Source organism: Haliotis rufescens, unplaced genomic scaffold (genome assembly GCF_023055435.1).
Source record: "Haliotis rufescens isolate VD_foot unplaced genomic scaffold, xgHalRufe1.0.p SCAF_97, whole genome shotgun sequence".
In the NCBI taxonomy this organism is placed as follows: domain Eukaryota; kingdom Metazoa; phylum Mollusca; class Gastropoda; order Lepetellida; family Haliotidae; genus Haliotis; species Haliotis rufescens.
Genome location: NW_025964391.1, coordinates 466,244 through 482,029, shown reverse-complemented (window position 1 = coordinate 482,029; position 15,786 = coordinate 466,244). Strand labels below are relative to the sequence as shown.

At 37.7% G+C, this 15,786-nt stretch overlaps 1 protein-coding gene across 11 annotated transcripts in view; it reads right to left on the bottom strand.

Annotated features, from left to right (window-relative positions):
- Positions 1-5,012: 5,012 nt before the first annotated feature.
- The window catches only part of LOC124138494 (protein hu-li tai shao-like), a 56,219-nt gene continuing 45,445 nt past the window's right edge, over positions 5,013-15,786 (bottom strand). For 5 of the 11 annotated variants that reach the window (XM_048391752.1, XM_048391756.1, XM_048391753.1 and 2 more), the window contains exons 14-19: positions 15,403-15,486; positions 14,063-14,152; positions 12,439-12,525; positions 10,239-10,298; positions 9,291-9,397; positions 5,013-8,119 (exon numbers count right to left, since the gene is read on the bottom strand). In XM_048391752.1, coding sequence (XP_048247709.1) covers positions 8,006-8,119; positions 9,291-9,397; positions 10,239-10,298; positions 12,439-12,525; positions 14,063-14,152; positions 15,403-15,486 — 542 coding nt within the window. In that variant the 3' untranslated portion in view covers positions 5,013-8,005. Of the gene's footprint in view, positions 8,120-9,290; positions 9,398-10,238; positions 10,299-10,819; positions 10,886-12,438; positions 12,526-14,062; positions 14,153-15,402; positions 15,487-15,786 lie in introns of all 11 variants that reach the window. The other 6 variants (XM_046505168.2, XM_046505172.2, XM_046505173.2 and 3 more) reach the window with 5 other exon arrangements.

The window sequence follows — 15,786 nt, the reverse complement described above, 5'->3', positions numbered from 1 at the left end:
GGTAGAATTGGTGACATGGTTGATAGCGTGTCATCGTACCCCGACAGAACGGGTCATTGCTAGCACGATCAATCACTGGATTGTCTGGTCAGTACTTGATTTTTTTCGATTGCTGTCATATACCTGAAATATTGCTGAACGCAGCATTACACAGAACAGACTTTATTCAGAAGAATATAGATTTACTGTCATGTTGATAGTATTTCTGGATGAAATTTCAGATAAAAAGAGTTTCAACTGAACAATTTGGGCACTGTTTCAAGTGATGTTAGTCATATGTCATGTTCTTTTTTTATGAATATTAATTTTGTAAGTATAATCATGTAAATTTATATTGCATATTAACATCAGCAGAATATGTTATTTTGTTGACAATTGTTTTCATTCAGTTTCCCAAATCATGTCTGTACCAGACTCATTGTATAATGCCATGTGTCTGTACCAGACTCACATTGTATAATGTCATGTGTCTGTACCAGACTCACATTGTATAATGTCATGTGTATGTACCAGACTCACATTGTATCATGCCATGTGTCTGTACCAGACTCACATTGTATAATGTCATGTGTCTGTACCAGACTCACATTGTATAATGCCATGTGTCTGTACCAGACTCACATTGTATGATGCCATGTGTCTGTACCAGACTCACATTGTATAATGCCATGTGTCTGTACCACTCACATTGCATAATGCCATGTGTCTGTACCAGACTCACATTGTATGATGCCATGTGTCTGTACCAGACTCACATTGTATAATGCCATGTGTCTGTACCAGACTCACATTGTATAATGCCATGTGTCTGTACCACTCACATTGTATGATGCCATGTGTCTGTACCAGACTCACATTGTATGATGCCATGTGTCTGTACCAGTCTCACATTGTATAATGCCATGTGTCTGTACCAGACTCACATTGTATAATGCCATGTGTATGTACCAGACTCACATTGTATAATGTCATGTGTATGTACCAGACTCACATTGTATAATGCCATGTGTATGTACCAGACTCACGTTGTATAATGCCATGTGTATGTACCAGACTCACATTGTATAATGTCATGTGTATGTACCAGACTCACATTGTATAATGTCATGTGTATGTACCAGACTCACATTGTATAATGCCATGTGTCTGTACCAGACTCACATTGTATAATGCCATGTGTATGTACCAGACTCACATTGTATAATGTCATGTGTCTGTACCAGACTCACATTGTATGATGCCATGTGTCTGTACCAGACTCACATTGTATTGTGTCTGAACAGACTCATCCTATATTAGATATTATAACAAAAGTGCCCTATACACTGGCATACAGTTGATGTATCTTCAACATGAGTATTTCAAATCAATTTGCAGAGGTTGGCGATCAGTGACAGCACATTACAAGGAAGGCTGTGATTCCTTATACATGGAAACCAGTGTTAAAGCAGCTTTAACGACTCACTCACTCACTTATCAAAAATCAGAAACCATTTATTATGTTTTTAAAACATTTTACAGGAGTTCCATCAATGTAAACCTATCTATCATGTTGATAATAGTTACCCAAGATTGTGTTTGTCAGTGCAGAGTTGCATCCCTTGAATACCATGTAACACCATAGGAGCCATGGTCTGTCAACCTCACCTTATAAGTTCTCTAATGTCTACAAAACAAAAAATAAAATTCAAATGGAGCCTTAAATAATCCATAATTTCAGGAGCTGAGGCCATCTAGAGTTGCCAAATCATACTAGACTTGAGTTGGACTCCTTTGTTTATTTATTCTCTCAGGTCTGGAAGACGGACTAACATTATTGTCTGTTAGTTAACTTTTCAGGTTCGATTTCACCACTGCTGTATACATGACTTTTACCAAGTGGTTATTGTCTGCGAGCTGCATCACTCTGAGCTCTCCTCCCACATAAAGCTGACTGTTTGTGATATAACTGAAAAACTGTACAATATGTTTGACCCATCTCACTCACCCCTGTAGACTAACATTTAGTCCCAGATAAAAAGTTATCACATAGCTACAAAATCCCAAATAAAATCCCAAAGGAGCCTGGAGCTATGCACTAGACTTGAGTGGGAGACTATGACTATATTAGTGCCACAATGTTATTTTTGTATGCTTGGAGTCTGCAGATAATATGGTGCTGATTGATCATGAGCTGTCAGTTTTTAGATGTTGATTTCAAGATCCCTTGTTTTTGTACTGTTATGCAGATATAATCGTGATGTGCATACCTGTGTCAACACATATATATATATATATATTATATATATATATATACATACATTTACTCAAGGAAGTGTGAAGATTTCTCAAGATTTCTAAAATCAAGATACCAGACTTGATGCAGTCTCATTTAAATCAGACACAAAGTGGAAGCAAGCACTAAGATCTGGTTTTAATGAGATTGTTCTTGAGGTCAAGTTTTTTAGAATAAAATTCTGATGTGTTATACTTATATTATAAATATTGTTTTGTGAATATATCTGAAGATATTCAAAATTTGCATAATTATTTTTGAATGTCAAGATATGTTTCTGTCACCTTCAAACGAATGCAAAACTGAATTGCAATTCTCGGTCCACGAGGGGATATTGGAATACCATCTTCACTCTCGTATGCATGTAGTGCTGGACTTGTCACATGGGTTGTTGCAGTGATAATCTTACCATCTTATACTCCAGTAACAGATTGGTGAACATGTTGATATATCAATAACGGAAACTTGATAATTGTATGGATCATAAGCTTATGTAGAACTGTATACACAACATACAACTAGCCGAGACTAGTGTCTCTCAGAATCAACTGCAACAACAGCAAGACATCATTATAATGGTTTAGGTTTTAAGAAGGGAAAAACGTTGCACCACGTTTTTACTGCTTTATATCTCTATAAATGGGTGATGACCGAACCATTCCACCATTTCTATTGTAAGAAATTCACAACTGTGAGCCAGAACTTTTTTTCAACTTCTGAAAATTTTAATTTTAGAAAATGTAAAAATTGTAAAAATGGGGTGCATCTTCAGCCGTACCAGTGCAATAAACCTTCAAAGGAAAATGAAGACATTTTGAGTGTGGTGCTTCTAAAATGTTACAGTATGATAAATAGGAGCATGATCAGTTATTTCTGTTGGAGGTATATACAGGAACAGATCCCTTTCACTTCCCCACAGCTGGGATGACCTTCTCCTCAGCACGCATTGTTTCCTTGTCTACTTAAGATTGTTACCCACCAGACATCCACTTTCATTCCTCTCAGAAATGTGACTACAAAATTATGAAACATCTCATTTATATACACCTGGGAAAAAGTTATGCACCATTCCATTTTTTATATATTCCAAAATGTCATTACAGATTTTCATTCAATACAAGCATGTCACAAATGTGTTTTGTCAGAAAATATATGGCAATACGATAACTTATTTAATATGGAAATACACCACTCAACTTTTGATAGGGATTTCAGATTATGTATATATATGTTACAGGGAATATGTATAATCCCTGAAATTTTCTGGGAATATATTTAATGTCTTATTCACTCAGGGAATATACATTATCCCTAAAATTTTCAGGTATTATACATATTCCCTGATTTAACATCAAGTTTTTTAGACATATTCCCTGAAATTACTTTTGAGGTCAAACTTGATAAAAAAAATATTTATGAGAAGACAAATTTATTTGACATGATAACAAACATACATCAGGGAATCATTAGTGTTCACAGATTTTTCTAGGTCAGAAGGCAACAGATTTACTGGCTCTGGGGACTTTCACTTGACTCAACAGATGAGATTTTGTCTTTGTTCTTTGCGACTGCGTCAAAGGCCGACACGAGCCAGCGAGTATGTATTGTTTTAGAGGAAGTACATGTACTCTACTCAGCGGTGCTATTCGGTGTGTGATTGGATTAATGTAAGGTTGGATTAAGGCGAGGATTCTCCTGTATTTTCTTTAGATATAAATCCACTGATGCTTGAGAGGAGGGGGTGTGTCGCATTCATATTGAGTCGCATTTTTGGCTAGGGGCCAGGGGTCGCATTAATTTCACGATTTACAGTATTTTAATCTCATTTCTATCCTATGTTTTGATTACAGTTAAGACTAATTGTTGAGTTAAGTGAAAGGTATTTGTTATCATGTCAAATAAATTTGTCTTCTCGATTTTTTTAAATCAAGTTTGACCATATGAGAGCCTCAAAAGTAATTTCAGGGAATATGAAAACCCACATGAGAATCATCTTTGTGTATCATGGTAAGAGATACAAACTATCCTTATCAAACGTGGAATGGAACATGTAAGTTAGTGAAGCATATTTTCCAGGTGTATATTCATACCCGTTCATGAATAAACTTGTTAACACTGAATTTTTTATATATGTGAAATCAGCTGATACTGTGATATGGTCTTACCAGGTTTCAACAGTTTCTGTTGTTCATAGTCCAGTCATGTTCTTGCTTGCCTTCAGTGAAATGTTTCTGTTCATAGCTGTTTGTGTAAAACAAAATCTGTTGTCCTGTCTCACAATAAAGTCTGTTTAAATAACAATTGAGCCTTGTGATTCCTAGAACCAAAACGAGAGACCAACTGGTCAATTTATTCCCATCACTACAAAATGGCTGCTGATGTTTCTACAAGTAGCATAAAACTTCTTTGCCAAGGCTATTTTGCATGACCTCCACAGGGATTCCAGTTTTATATTTGGTCCCCAGCAACAAATGTCGGAAGAGGACAATTGGGTGCTCTTAGTGACTTCATTCACTCAATTGTCTGGTCCAGATTTAATGTTTTCCAGGCCGTTATCATATACCTGGAATATTGCTGAGTGAAGCGTTAAACAACAGAAACACACACACACACATATAATGTGCTTTCTTTGTAATTAGTGCTTCATAATATTCACTCTCACATTTTATCCATACTTTCGACCAACAGCATTCTTCATCAGTATCCGAAGTCTGACAAAATCACATGACCCAAGGAGTCACTTTTACCATGTTTATTGCCACAGCAGTACAGGGTTACTACAAGCTGTTCATAACAAAAAGATGAGTGGACAGACACTAGCGTCTTGTGTCATCAGCATCTGTGACCGTGGCAGAGGAAACGGTCTAGGAACAGTCACTAAGAAGCAATGTGTCGCAACAGGTGAACTACACAATAAGTATTGGTTATTATTGTTGAGAAACAACTAGAATTGTAAAAAGCATGTAATCCTACTTGAACACAGTATCCACTGGTAAACTTCACAACCACTTAGTGTCAGCAAATAAAATACTTAAAATTGTTCCTAAAACATTTCTCATGTAAAAATTGCACCATCTAAAGTCAACAAAGCATTCTGATCAGCATACGAACAGTCGCTTAAATACCAGGGGAGGGCACAGGCAGGATATATTCATGACATTTTAACAATTCACATAAACTGATCAACGGTTGCTTGTATTTTTCATGTGAAGACTAACTATATCATTCAGCTCGTGCCTTCTCAGCAAGCTTTGTGACTTCCCTTTAGCCAGCTACCTCTCACAGCCTCTGTTCACATCTTGCCATGACAAAACGCCCATGACAACGTTGTTGGGAATGTTTCCCTATCATTGCCAGTTCACAATTGTGAATGAAATGATAGAAAAGTATTTCAAATTGCGAACAGAGGGCCACAAGTGAATACCTGTAAAGGGAGAGAACTCTTCATTTAGGACAGGAAGCGGTTTACAACCGATTGCTTCCATCGCTGCTACATAACACTTGCCAGGAAAACAAAATGGCATTCATAACAAAACAAAAGCTTACATGATTGGTCAAATTTACACTGTACAGTCTTCAAGTGATTCCTCCGATACCTACTCCTAGCAGCATAAAACATCAACCCTTCCACCTCGTCCTAGCGACACCTTGCCACAGGCAGCTAAACGGACTCTAGTGGAACATCTAGCACTATGCTCACTAGGGTTGGCACCAAGTTATTTACAGGTTTAATATTTCTGCCCCGAGCTGGTTGAAACACAACCATGCCGCTAACTCTAGAATATGGACGTAACAGAATTATAAAAACACAAATGATGCTTAAAACTTGACAATCATAAAATAGAAAAAGCCTCAATTCCATGGTTAAGTAAGGCCATCATATCTCTTTCAATTATACAATCAAATGTACATAAGATTCTACTAAGCTATGTCACCATGGTAATTTCTACGATTTATCAGCTCATGCATGGGTACAAAACAAGGTTAAAAAGCAATTCTGGTCACTTGTTGATGTATGATTTTACACTTATTTACAAATGAGAACTACAACTAACACAAAGAGAAATAGGCTGACAACTGCAAGCCTATTATAGAACAGGATACTGTCATAGCTGGGCAACTCACATTAGAACCAACCAATTTTATGCTCAGATGATGCTATATCCAATTTATTATTAGAGCTGGTTATACACCTTTCTCAAATATATTCTTTTGAACTTCGTTTTTCCCCCATCTGTTCCAAATCTTAAATGATATATCAACGTCAGTGGTTTGCATAATTTATCCTCAATGTTATGCAACTTGTCCTGTGGCCTTATTTGCGGAAGGTAGATGCCCAGCCCCAATGGTACCAACATCAAGCATCCAGCAACAATGTCGAGAGAGAGAAAGGAAACACAGCCTTACAGGAGTGGAGACACAACTGTACACATCACAAACAATACAAAATTGTACACGTCTTCGTGTCAAGCCTCACAGCAAGGTCACGTACGGATCCATATCTGGTATATAAGTTACACAGGACTGTTGACATCGATACACACATCCAGAACGGAAACAGCAGAGTAACCTCCCCTGACACCAAAATCCCCAATCCCTGACATTTCATGCTCTGCTACCCAAGTCCAAAACGTATCAACAAACATCGGTGAAATTCTCAAGCAAGTCTTGACATGGTTTCCAATTCATCAAATATTGTGGTAACATGAAATGTTTCTAAAGTTTGTAAATAGAAAGCGAGGTCCCCTGAATATACTTATTAGGTTATTCAAATGTTTTCAGCAGCAAACTGTGACATGAAATCAATGAAGTGGAAGCAAAGAGTTATCTGCCCCTAGTCTATGCAACCTCCACTACGACAGAACTAGATAGCTGTAAAACACTGCAATATGTGGTGTAATGCTTTTGTATAGGACAGGGCAGATGTCTGGGAGTTGCCATGGTAATACTACATCAAGAGGGCAGTGACACTATCAGTGCAGCACACTCAAACAGACTCTGCCTTGTTGGAACAGCTGTCTCCATGAGATGAGAGCAGTCAGGAAGGACAGCACTATTGTTGGAGGAGCCAGTATCTGAATGATGGTACGAATACTTGTTGGATGAACATGAAACAGTTGCACATAAATGCAATATTGTGATACATGTGCTAATATATATTTCAAGAAACATATGATTAAAAGTGACTAAAATGCAAAATAACAACAGAAGAAAAACTGTCTAATTATCCCTCAGGAAGCACAATTTCCATGACAACAATTATCTGTAATGTAGCCTCCTGGACAATATTGTCGTAAAAATGACGGTGATAAAACCAGCCAGATGTCCAAGCTCCTCCTCCTCCTCGTTCACTAACCTAGCAGGGTACATGGTAAGCTGGACACATGGCCTCAAATGTCACAAATGGCAGCACTGATCTTGCAGTCTTCTCTCATTGGTACAAGGATGAAATGAGTGGCGAGAAAATGCATAGACTGTGACTACGACAGTAACAAGCAATAAACCAAGAGTTGCCTCCCTTCCTTCTCTCTTTCGTGTATAAAAGCTAAATGAAACAAAGTTTCGCCGCCTCCTCCTCCTCCGATCAACGCTGCAGCATGTCCCCAACAAAGCAAATGTTCAAGTGGCAGACGGACTGCTCAAAGCGCCCCTGAAAGGGGAAGATGGAGTGAGTCGTGTAGCTAGTGAGAACATAGTTTGCTGCCGATGACATCATTGATCGGGGAACGCTCAGATTGCACTTTCCTTGCTCTCCTTGTTCTTCTTCTTGGAGAAGGATGGCATGCGAAACTTCTTCTTCTTTTTCTCCTTCTTGGGAGAAGGCTGTTCCTTGGTTGGGGAGCCCTGCAAAGGATATGCACATTTACAGTCAATACCAGGGATCCAAATAACATTTTGAGCCATTGAGTATGTATTCGCTTATTCACACTGGGCATTCATAGTCTTCTTTATGTATTTAAAATATATTTACTCTCTTGGGTCCAGTCTTATAGGCTCTGTAATAATGTTACTTCCATACGGTTCAGGTAACTCCCAAACAGCTAATTAACTTCTAATGTGTTTGTGAGCTGCAACAAGTTGAGTCACAGCTCTCCTAACCTTTTAACAGTGATACATATCTAAGTTACAATAAGCGAGATTTTGCACATCTGTGCATTATTCACTGCAGTAGAGTGTACGCAAGCTGAGAAAACTACATTGGGCAATGATACACAGTGTTGTTATACTATCGGGTTATCAAATTTCTTCATGTGTATTAGTAAACAAGAAACTCAATATTAACGTGGTTATGGTGATTTAGTTTGTGTATTCTACACAAATACACATCTGATCTGAGCTCTGCAATACTCTACTGGTAATCTTGAGGGGGCAACATTTGTTGGCATTTAGACAACTGCAATAGTGCTGTGAAAGTTCCACACAAAAATGTTCCAATAGTATCATGAAAATATTTTGAGCATCCTAGCTTACTTCAACATGGAGCCATGTCTAACACTTCCACAATTATCTTGGGGAGTTGTTGGATATTTAAGGAGGTACCCTCATTATCATCTGGACCATATGTAACCTTATGAATATGTTCTGACTAAAAGGGAATGGTTAAGTAGGAACAAGGGTGGTGATCATACAAATACTTTTCATTCTTTAATGTCTGTCAAAAATATCATCATACAACCAGGGCCCCGTACCACATAGCAATCATACAGTCATATGTCTTTGATAAAGTATGGGAATTACAATCGTCTTATTTTGAACATGTTCTTAGTTCATAATTTTCAATTTGAAATAGGAAATCATGCCTATGTTAAAGTGTTGCTCTCTCGTTCCATTTGTGAGTATTGTTTTATTAAATTTGGGATATTCAATCTTTATATCAAGTTTTTGTCTGCCCTGGGCTCAAACTTCGATAAAATATTACTCAATTAAAATAGGCAAAATCCATGATTAAGCCGATGTCTTCAGTATTTTACTGATTAGTTTCTACATCTACACAAATATTGACTGTGAACCCTACCTCCTTGCTACTGCGTTCCTCTAGTGTGTCACCTCCGCTGGCACTGTCTGTCGACCTCAGTGTGTCCGACTTGGCAGGGGAGCTTGGTTTCTCACTTTCACCACCATCTTTTAACACAAACATTTTAGTCAGAATAACTTCTCACAAACACAAGTCACGCTGGAAAAGCTATCCTATGAAGACATTATGTTTAAAACTTACTCCCAGGAGAGACTTAGATTTACAGACTTGCTCAAGTGTTGCAGATGAGGATGACAATGATCTTAAATGTACATTAAGCTCTATGGGATTTCAGACCATGCTGGGTATCAAGAAATGCACATACAAGAGTTCAAGTTATATCATTCTGTAAAAGAACATCATAAACAGCAAAGCTAATGAATGCAAAGACAATTAATATAATTCAATGCAGCATTCAGCAGTTCTAAACTAATCAAATATATTTTACGGTGATAGCACAAATAATTTTTTACTTCTCAATCCACTGCAGCACAGAATAAATAATCGAGTTGGGGGTATTGTTGTAAGGAATTATCATCAATTTTAAAGTAGCTACTTTAAAGCAGCATGCAATTAAGAGACTTGGATGGGACAAAACAGTGGGCAACTGCAATATTCTGACCACATCACGACTTGGGACAACTGAAATGGGATTCCCACACTTTGTCTATGGAGAATCATACCAACATCCTCATCATGACGAAACACTTCAACGACGAGCCTACCCCCCGCCCAAACACTATAAGCACAGTCACCTTCTACAATGAGCCTAGGTCACCTGTTCTGTTCTCACTTCTGGGAACGCAAACCACCTGTCTGTTCAGTCAATCAAGGCATGTTCCTATACAGTCGACAAAAAGTAATTTTGTCTAATTTCACATCTATACATAGAAAGGAAAGAGTCATGTTCAGAAGAGAATATGAATCTACAAATATACACCGTCTCACCTCGAGGCTGTTTGTCAGATTTTGATCGCTCCAGATTCTTCTTCTCAAGTTCTCGAATCACTAACAAGGAAAAGACAAAATGCACAGCTAGGACACAAACAAAAGCTTAACAAAGTAGTAGAGCAAGATAAACAAAATCACTAGTAGAAGGGAAGCCAATGTCACACATATTCTCCAAGTTTCTCTGTTGTGCAATGCTGATAAGTGACCATCAACTTTGCAGAACTGAAGATGGGGAGACAGGATAACCATGGCAAATACCATAGGGAGAGGCATATGTGAGGAAAATGTGTATTACGTTGAGTGAGCAGTATTTAAATAATTTACAGCGAAAGGGAAAATATTTTTAAAGTGTTTGCGTAAATAACGTGAATAAAAATATAGGTTATGAAGAGTGAATGCATATTAAACTAACATCAGATCACAAAACAAATATATGAAAATCGCATGTTTGTCATGTTCATCCAAATTTGGAGGCTTCATGTAATTGAGAATGGAAAGTAGACTGAGGTTAATATAAGCATTCCCCAGTTCCAGGTAAGTGCTGTTTAAAATGCCAAGTCATGTGATGTGAAACTCACTCTCAGGACTTCTCATAGGTTGTCGCTCAGACTCCGACCTTTTAACCTGAGTAGTACGTTTTTCATCTGTGAACATGCAAGAATACACGTGCCAAGCATGCAACAACATGCACACTACACACTACCAATGTGACATGCAACAGTGCCCATGTTAGAGGTTTCAACTAAAAGACAGGAGGATGTAACCGACACCAACTTGGTGGATTTCTTCTTTTGAAATATTCTGTTCAGTTTTCATATACTACTAAAAAGAAGTTAAGGAACAACCAGAGCCATGGCAGATTAACGATAGTAACATGAAAGAATCGATTGGTCCTTAACTTCTAACTTCTATTGAGTGGAATACACTTCTCTACAGCCGTTCATTCATTATATTTAAGCGTAGACCAGAGGATCAGTGGAAACTTTACTTCACTAGTCCTCTGAGTCTTGCTAACTGCTTGAACAAAACAAAATTATTTACTATATTTAAATTTTTTGTAAGTTTTTTCAGTTCCAATTTGTAGCAACATTGAAGCTTTGAGAACTGGTTCAGAATGACAGCTCTCAAATGCTACTAGTCTATGAGAACTACCATCATTGCATATTTACCTGTCCTTGGCACAAATTAGTAGACTCAGGCTAGAAGACTAGTGTGAATTTCTAAGGCTGCTCTACATTCCCACTGCTCTGTGCTCATATCTTGCTATATGTACATGTACATTGGACAACATAGCTCAGCAGCCATTTCACAAGCTGAGCAGAAATGTTCATGAAAACATTATTTGAACAGTTTTTCTTAAATAGTGTATATTTCTTTAAATTTTATGCTGGGACTGATATTTTTACAGATATATTATTCCATGCTTCTATCTATAAAGTAAGAGTGAAATATTAACATGGGTTAATACTTATGTCCAGGGCCCTGTTCCATAACACGATCTTAGTGCCAAGATGATCATACCTCCTGTACATTAACATACACTTATGACATCATAGTGCTAAGATTGTTTTGTGGAACGGCACACTGGACATGTTTGGCAGCATTGACACAAGTTGTGATATGTTCCCACATACTTAGTCAGATCACAACCAGTCAATGTATGTCAGCTCTTACAAGAAGCAATGGGAGCTCGAAAACCCCTATGGATTCCCACAGCACTCATTGAGGCCATCTGATGGACCTTATGTTTGTTTTTATTCATTAAAGCTTATTAAAAGGCTACACTTACAGGAAGACGGTGCTGAAGCCTTTACTTGACTAAAGTTTTAATCAGCGAGAAATCAGACATAGCCTTATGTGTTAGATTGCTGCATTACAGATTATAATGATAATATTGTCATGTTAGTACATACAAACTACTTTTTGTGAGTATATGTTTTAGAGAAAATGACCATATACCTAATAAGTAACTTATTATTTATTTACAATTATGTGTTAATGAACACCTGTCTGTTCTAACACAGCATATATTAAACACCCATATATAATTAATTATATGCTCTATGAGTGAGAGTGTTAAAGTTTTACATCGCATCTGTGAGTTCCAAGTACAGGGTTTATGACAAATAGTACAGTTGTCAGTATCAATGTTGCCACGGTACCCGGCCCACAAGTCACATGACACACAGTCTGTCACCTGATTGGCCATGCTGAGGGGGATACAGGTAATCGCCCGCCAGAAGCCCACCTCCAGGTCTCCCCTTTTTGGGTGGAACTGGTGGTACTAGAGTTGATGGATAATATGCATGAATGATCAGTGACTGTTCTTTTAGGCTACGTAAGCAATATTCAAGTCAATCTAAATGTTTCAAGATAGTAGATATAATTTATATGATAATATATTAATTCTTCTGTAACTGTATTGGAAATATTGCTACACAATGGTGGTATTGCGATATGTGTATTGCTGAAGGACATCTTGCAATATACTGGTATACCAGTAACATTGAACTCCCCTAATGACAATACTATCATTAGGTCACACATTGTAACCATCCATTCTTCACTAGTCAGTTCTTTCCACTAATACAGGGTACTGGGGAGCTATTCTGCCTGGAATACTCACTGGGTGTCTGTAAACAACTCTAACAGTCATGCACCTAAACTACATATTTACAGTAAGGTATTAAGACACCTATACCTAATACTTATGACATTTTCAATATAAAAAAATATATGATAACCTACATGTTTCAAAAGTGAGAAATAAGTAGAGTAAAATTACAAAGAGCAAAGCAGAGAAATAGAAGGAAATCATGCACAGACGTCCAACCCAGAGGGGTTGCCATTTACTTTCATAGACATAGTAGACTACAAGTGTTCTACAAGCATTGCTATATCAATGAACATAAATTAGTATCGGAAGACCGTCAGCTCATCGTCTGACAATAAAGTGGATGCTTCACCATGCTGCTGAAATATACTGCTTCAAGTAATAGCCGCCACGGTCAGTCACGGGTGATGTAAGTAAGAGACGGAGAGGGGGAATAAAATGTTCCAACCATAATTGTGAATGGAAGATGGGTAACACAGGGATGATGAAAAGGCTTAATTTTGCTCCATAATTTCTAATAATAAATTGGATTGAAGACCTTGGGAGATTAATATTGATCTCTGAGTATTTGTATATGGTAAGTTAGGTATAGATACAGGATGGTATATTATTGGATCATGAAAAGATGCAAGTGTTCAAAAGTATAAGGGGTCCGTGGTCCTTTAGGTTTGATGCCATATTATTGGACTTTTGGGGCTCCCTGAATTTTTTAATTTTAACATTCGGCCTATTTCATTCACAGGACCTGTCATCCAATCCTGCAGACTTTAGGAAACATTTTATCAAACTTATGACAGCTTGAGACCTCTTGTTTAAGTCCAGGGAAAAAAATATTTTCATTAGTATACCATATACTATATTAATACTCAGAAGAAAAGGTCACTATATTATTTATTAGACAACCATCAAAGACAAGAAATCCTAAGGACTTAAAATATATTGTTTTCCATAGTGATAGGTGGATGGGTTGATGGGTGGATGGGTTGATGGATGGATGGGCTGATGGATGGATGTGTCACAAGGTGCATAAATCATAAATTTGAATTATGGACTTGAACTGAGAAATCGGGGATTGTCTAACCCTGAATGTGATACAACTGAAATGTGGCAGCGTATATTGTCAGAGCATTGTTGAAGCATCCAGCAAGCACAGAAACAGCACCAATCCCTCGAGCAGCAGCTGCGGCGGCTAGATCTCTGTACATACCTGATTCATTGTTGGATGGCAGCGACTCTGGCTGGCCATTCACACTCTCATCAAGGTTAGTTTCCTCAGGCAGTGGCGCAATGCCCGACTCTACATGAAACAACAAGGCTCCGTGCACAGAACAACACACACACTATAGAGTAGAACAGGGTGCACACACCAACACAGTACAGCTTAGTAAGCTTCAATGTTAGAACTGCCAGCTCCTAGTATCAGATACTGCTTGTGTACATCTGCAGTTACTTAGGGTCTTAACTGAGGGTAAAATAGGGCATACTGCTGCTTGCAGCATATCACAGCCATCAATCAGTAGCGACAACTGAATAAATATTGCTTTATGTCACCCTCTGCAACATTATATCTCAGCTATCCATAAAATATAATCAGGACCAAAGAAGCCAGTGTTTGCCCACGATCAATGCTGCTGTGGGACAACCGACATACGATCAGCGAGGTCACTCACTACAACAGTGTGTGGAGTCGAACACCAACCACTGGGCTACCTTTTGGTTCAAGAATTACTGATATGATAGTATATAGCATGTAATATAAGAACTATTTACAAATATGCACCAAAACATGTCAAACACTACCGATTTTGCTCAATCTTAAACATTTTTGATACATTTTAAGGATGTCATAGAATCATACCACAATAAAGATATAAGAAGTTATTGAATAAGTAAGTACCAATTACAATGATCCTTCACCACTAAGCAGGTACGATAGGAGTTATCAACAAACTGACACCAACATCAACATAGTACTCTGTACACTACAAAATCTCTTCTCAAATCATGAAAGTTGGATCAGGAATTACAAATGACCTAAAGGAATGAACATTTCCTGACAACTAGTCTAATGTATGTATAGGTCTTGACATGCAGGAGTTGGATAGAGGAGTTACTATAGAGTACTACAAACAAAACGACCTGTCAAACTGTTTACAAACATTACAGGATACGCTAGAGATTATAAAAGTGTTTCTTTTATTTCTATCCATATCGGTTTCAAAATGAATATAGATTATTCTCTTTAAAAGAATTTATGGAAGCCTACATTTTTACACTGTTTCTTTTGCTATAATTTCACTTGATACTCATAATCTTTTAACCAGCAAATTTATATTTGAATTAAGGAAGATAAAGTTAATACTATTTTGCAATTATGAAATGCTCTCATGAGCTTAAATCCCAAGACACAGGATCCTGTAGGATTTGTGACATGCATAGTTTCTGGTGTGTCGACAGTGGCACACCACAACATCTACAGCTACAGAACAACAGAACACGGGAACACTACACTCTTGGGACAAGGCAAATACTGAACACATATCCCACCTTCTGCAGATGTGGAGTTGAGCTGTTGCATACGCTCTTCTGAGGAGATGAGGCGGCCATCAGGACCTGGACTTAGGTCCTCACCTGCACAGAAACATGGATTACCATCAGTCCCTATGCATGGTGAAAGTTGGAGTGAGTGAGGTATATACAGCTGCCTTAGACCAGAGGACTATTGGAAATGTTAGTTAACAAGTACTTGAATGAGACAAAATTGTTTACCATCTTTACATTTTCTGTCGGTTTTATTCAGTTCTTATTAGAAGCAAAACTGAAGCAGTGGGAACTGGTTCAGAATAATAGCTCTCAAATGCTACTAGTCTTTGAGGACTACCATCATTGGATTCTTACTAATCCTCATCCCAACTCGGGATAGCAGAGTAG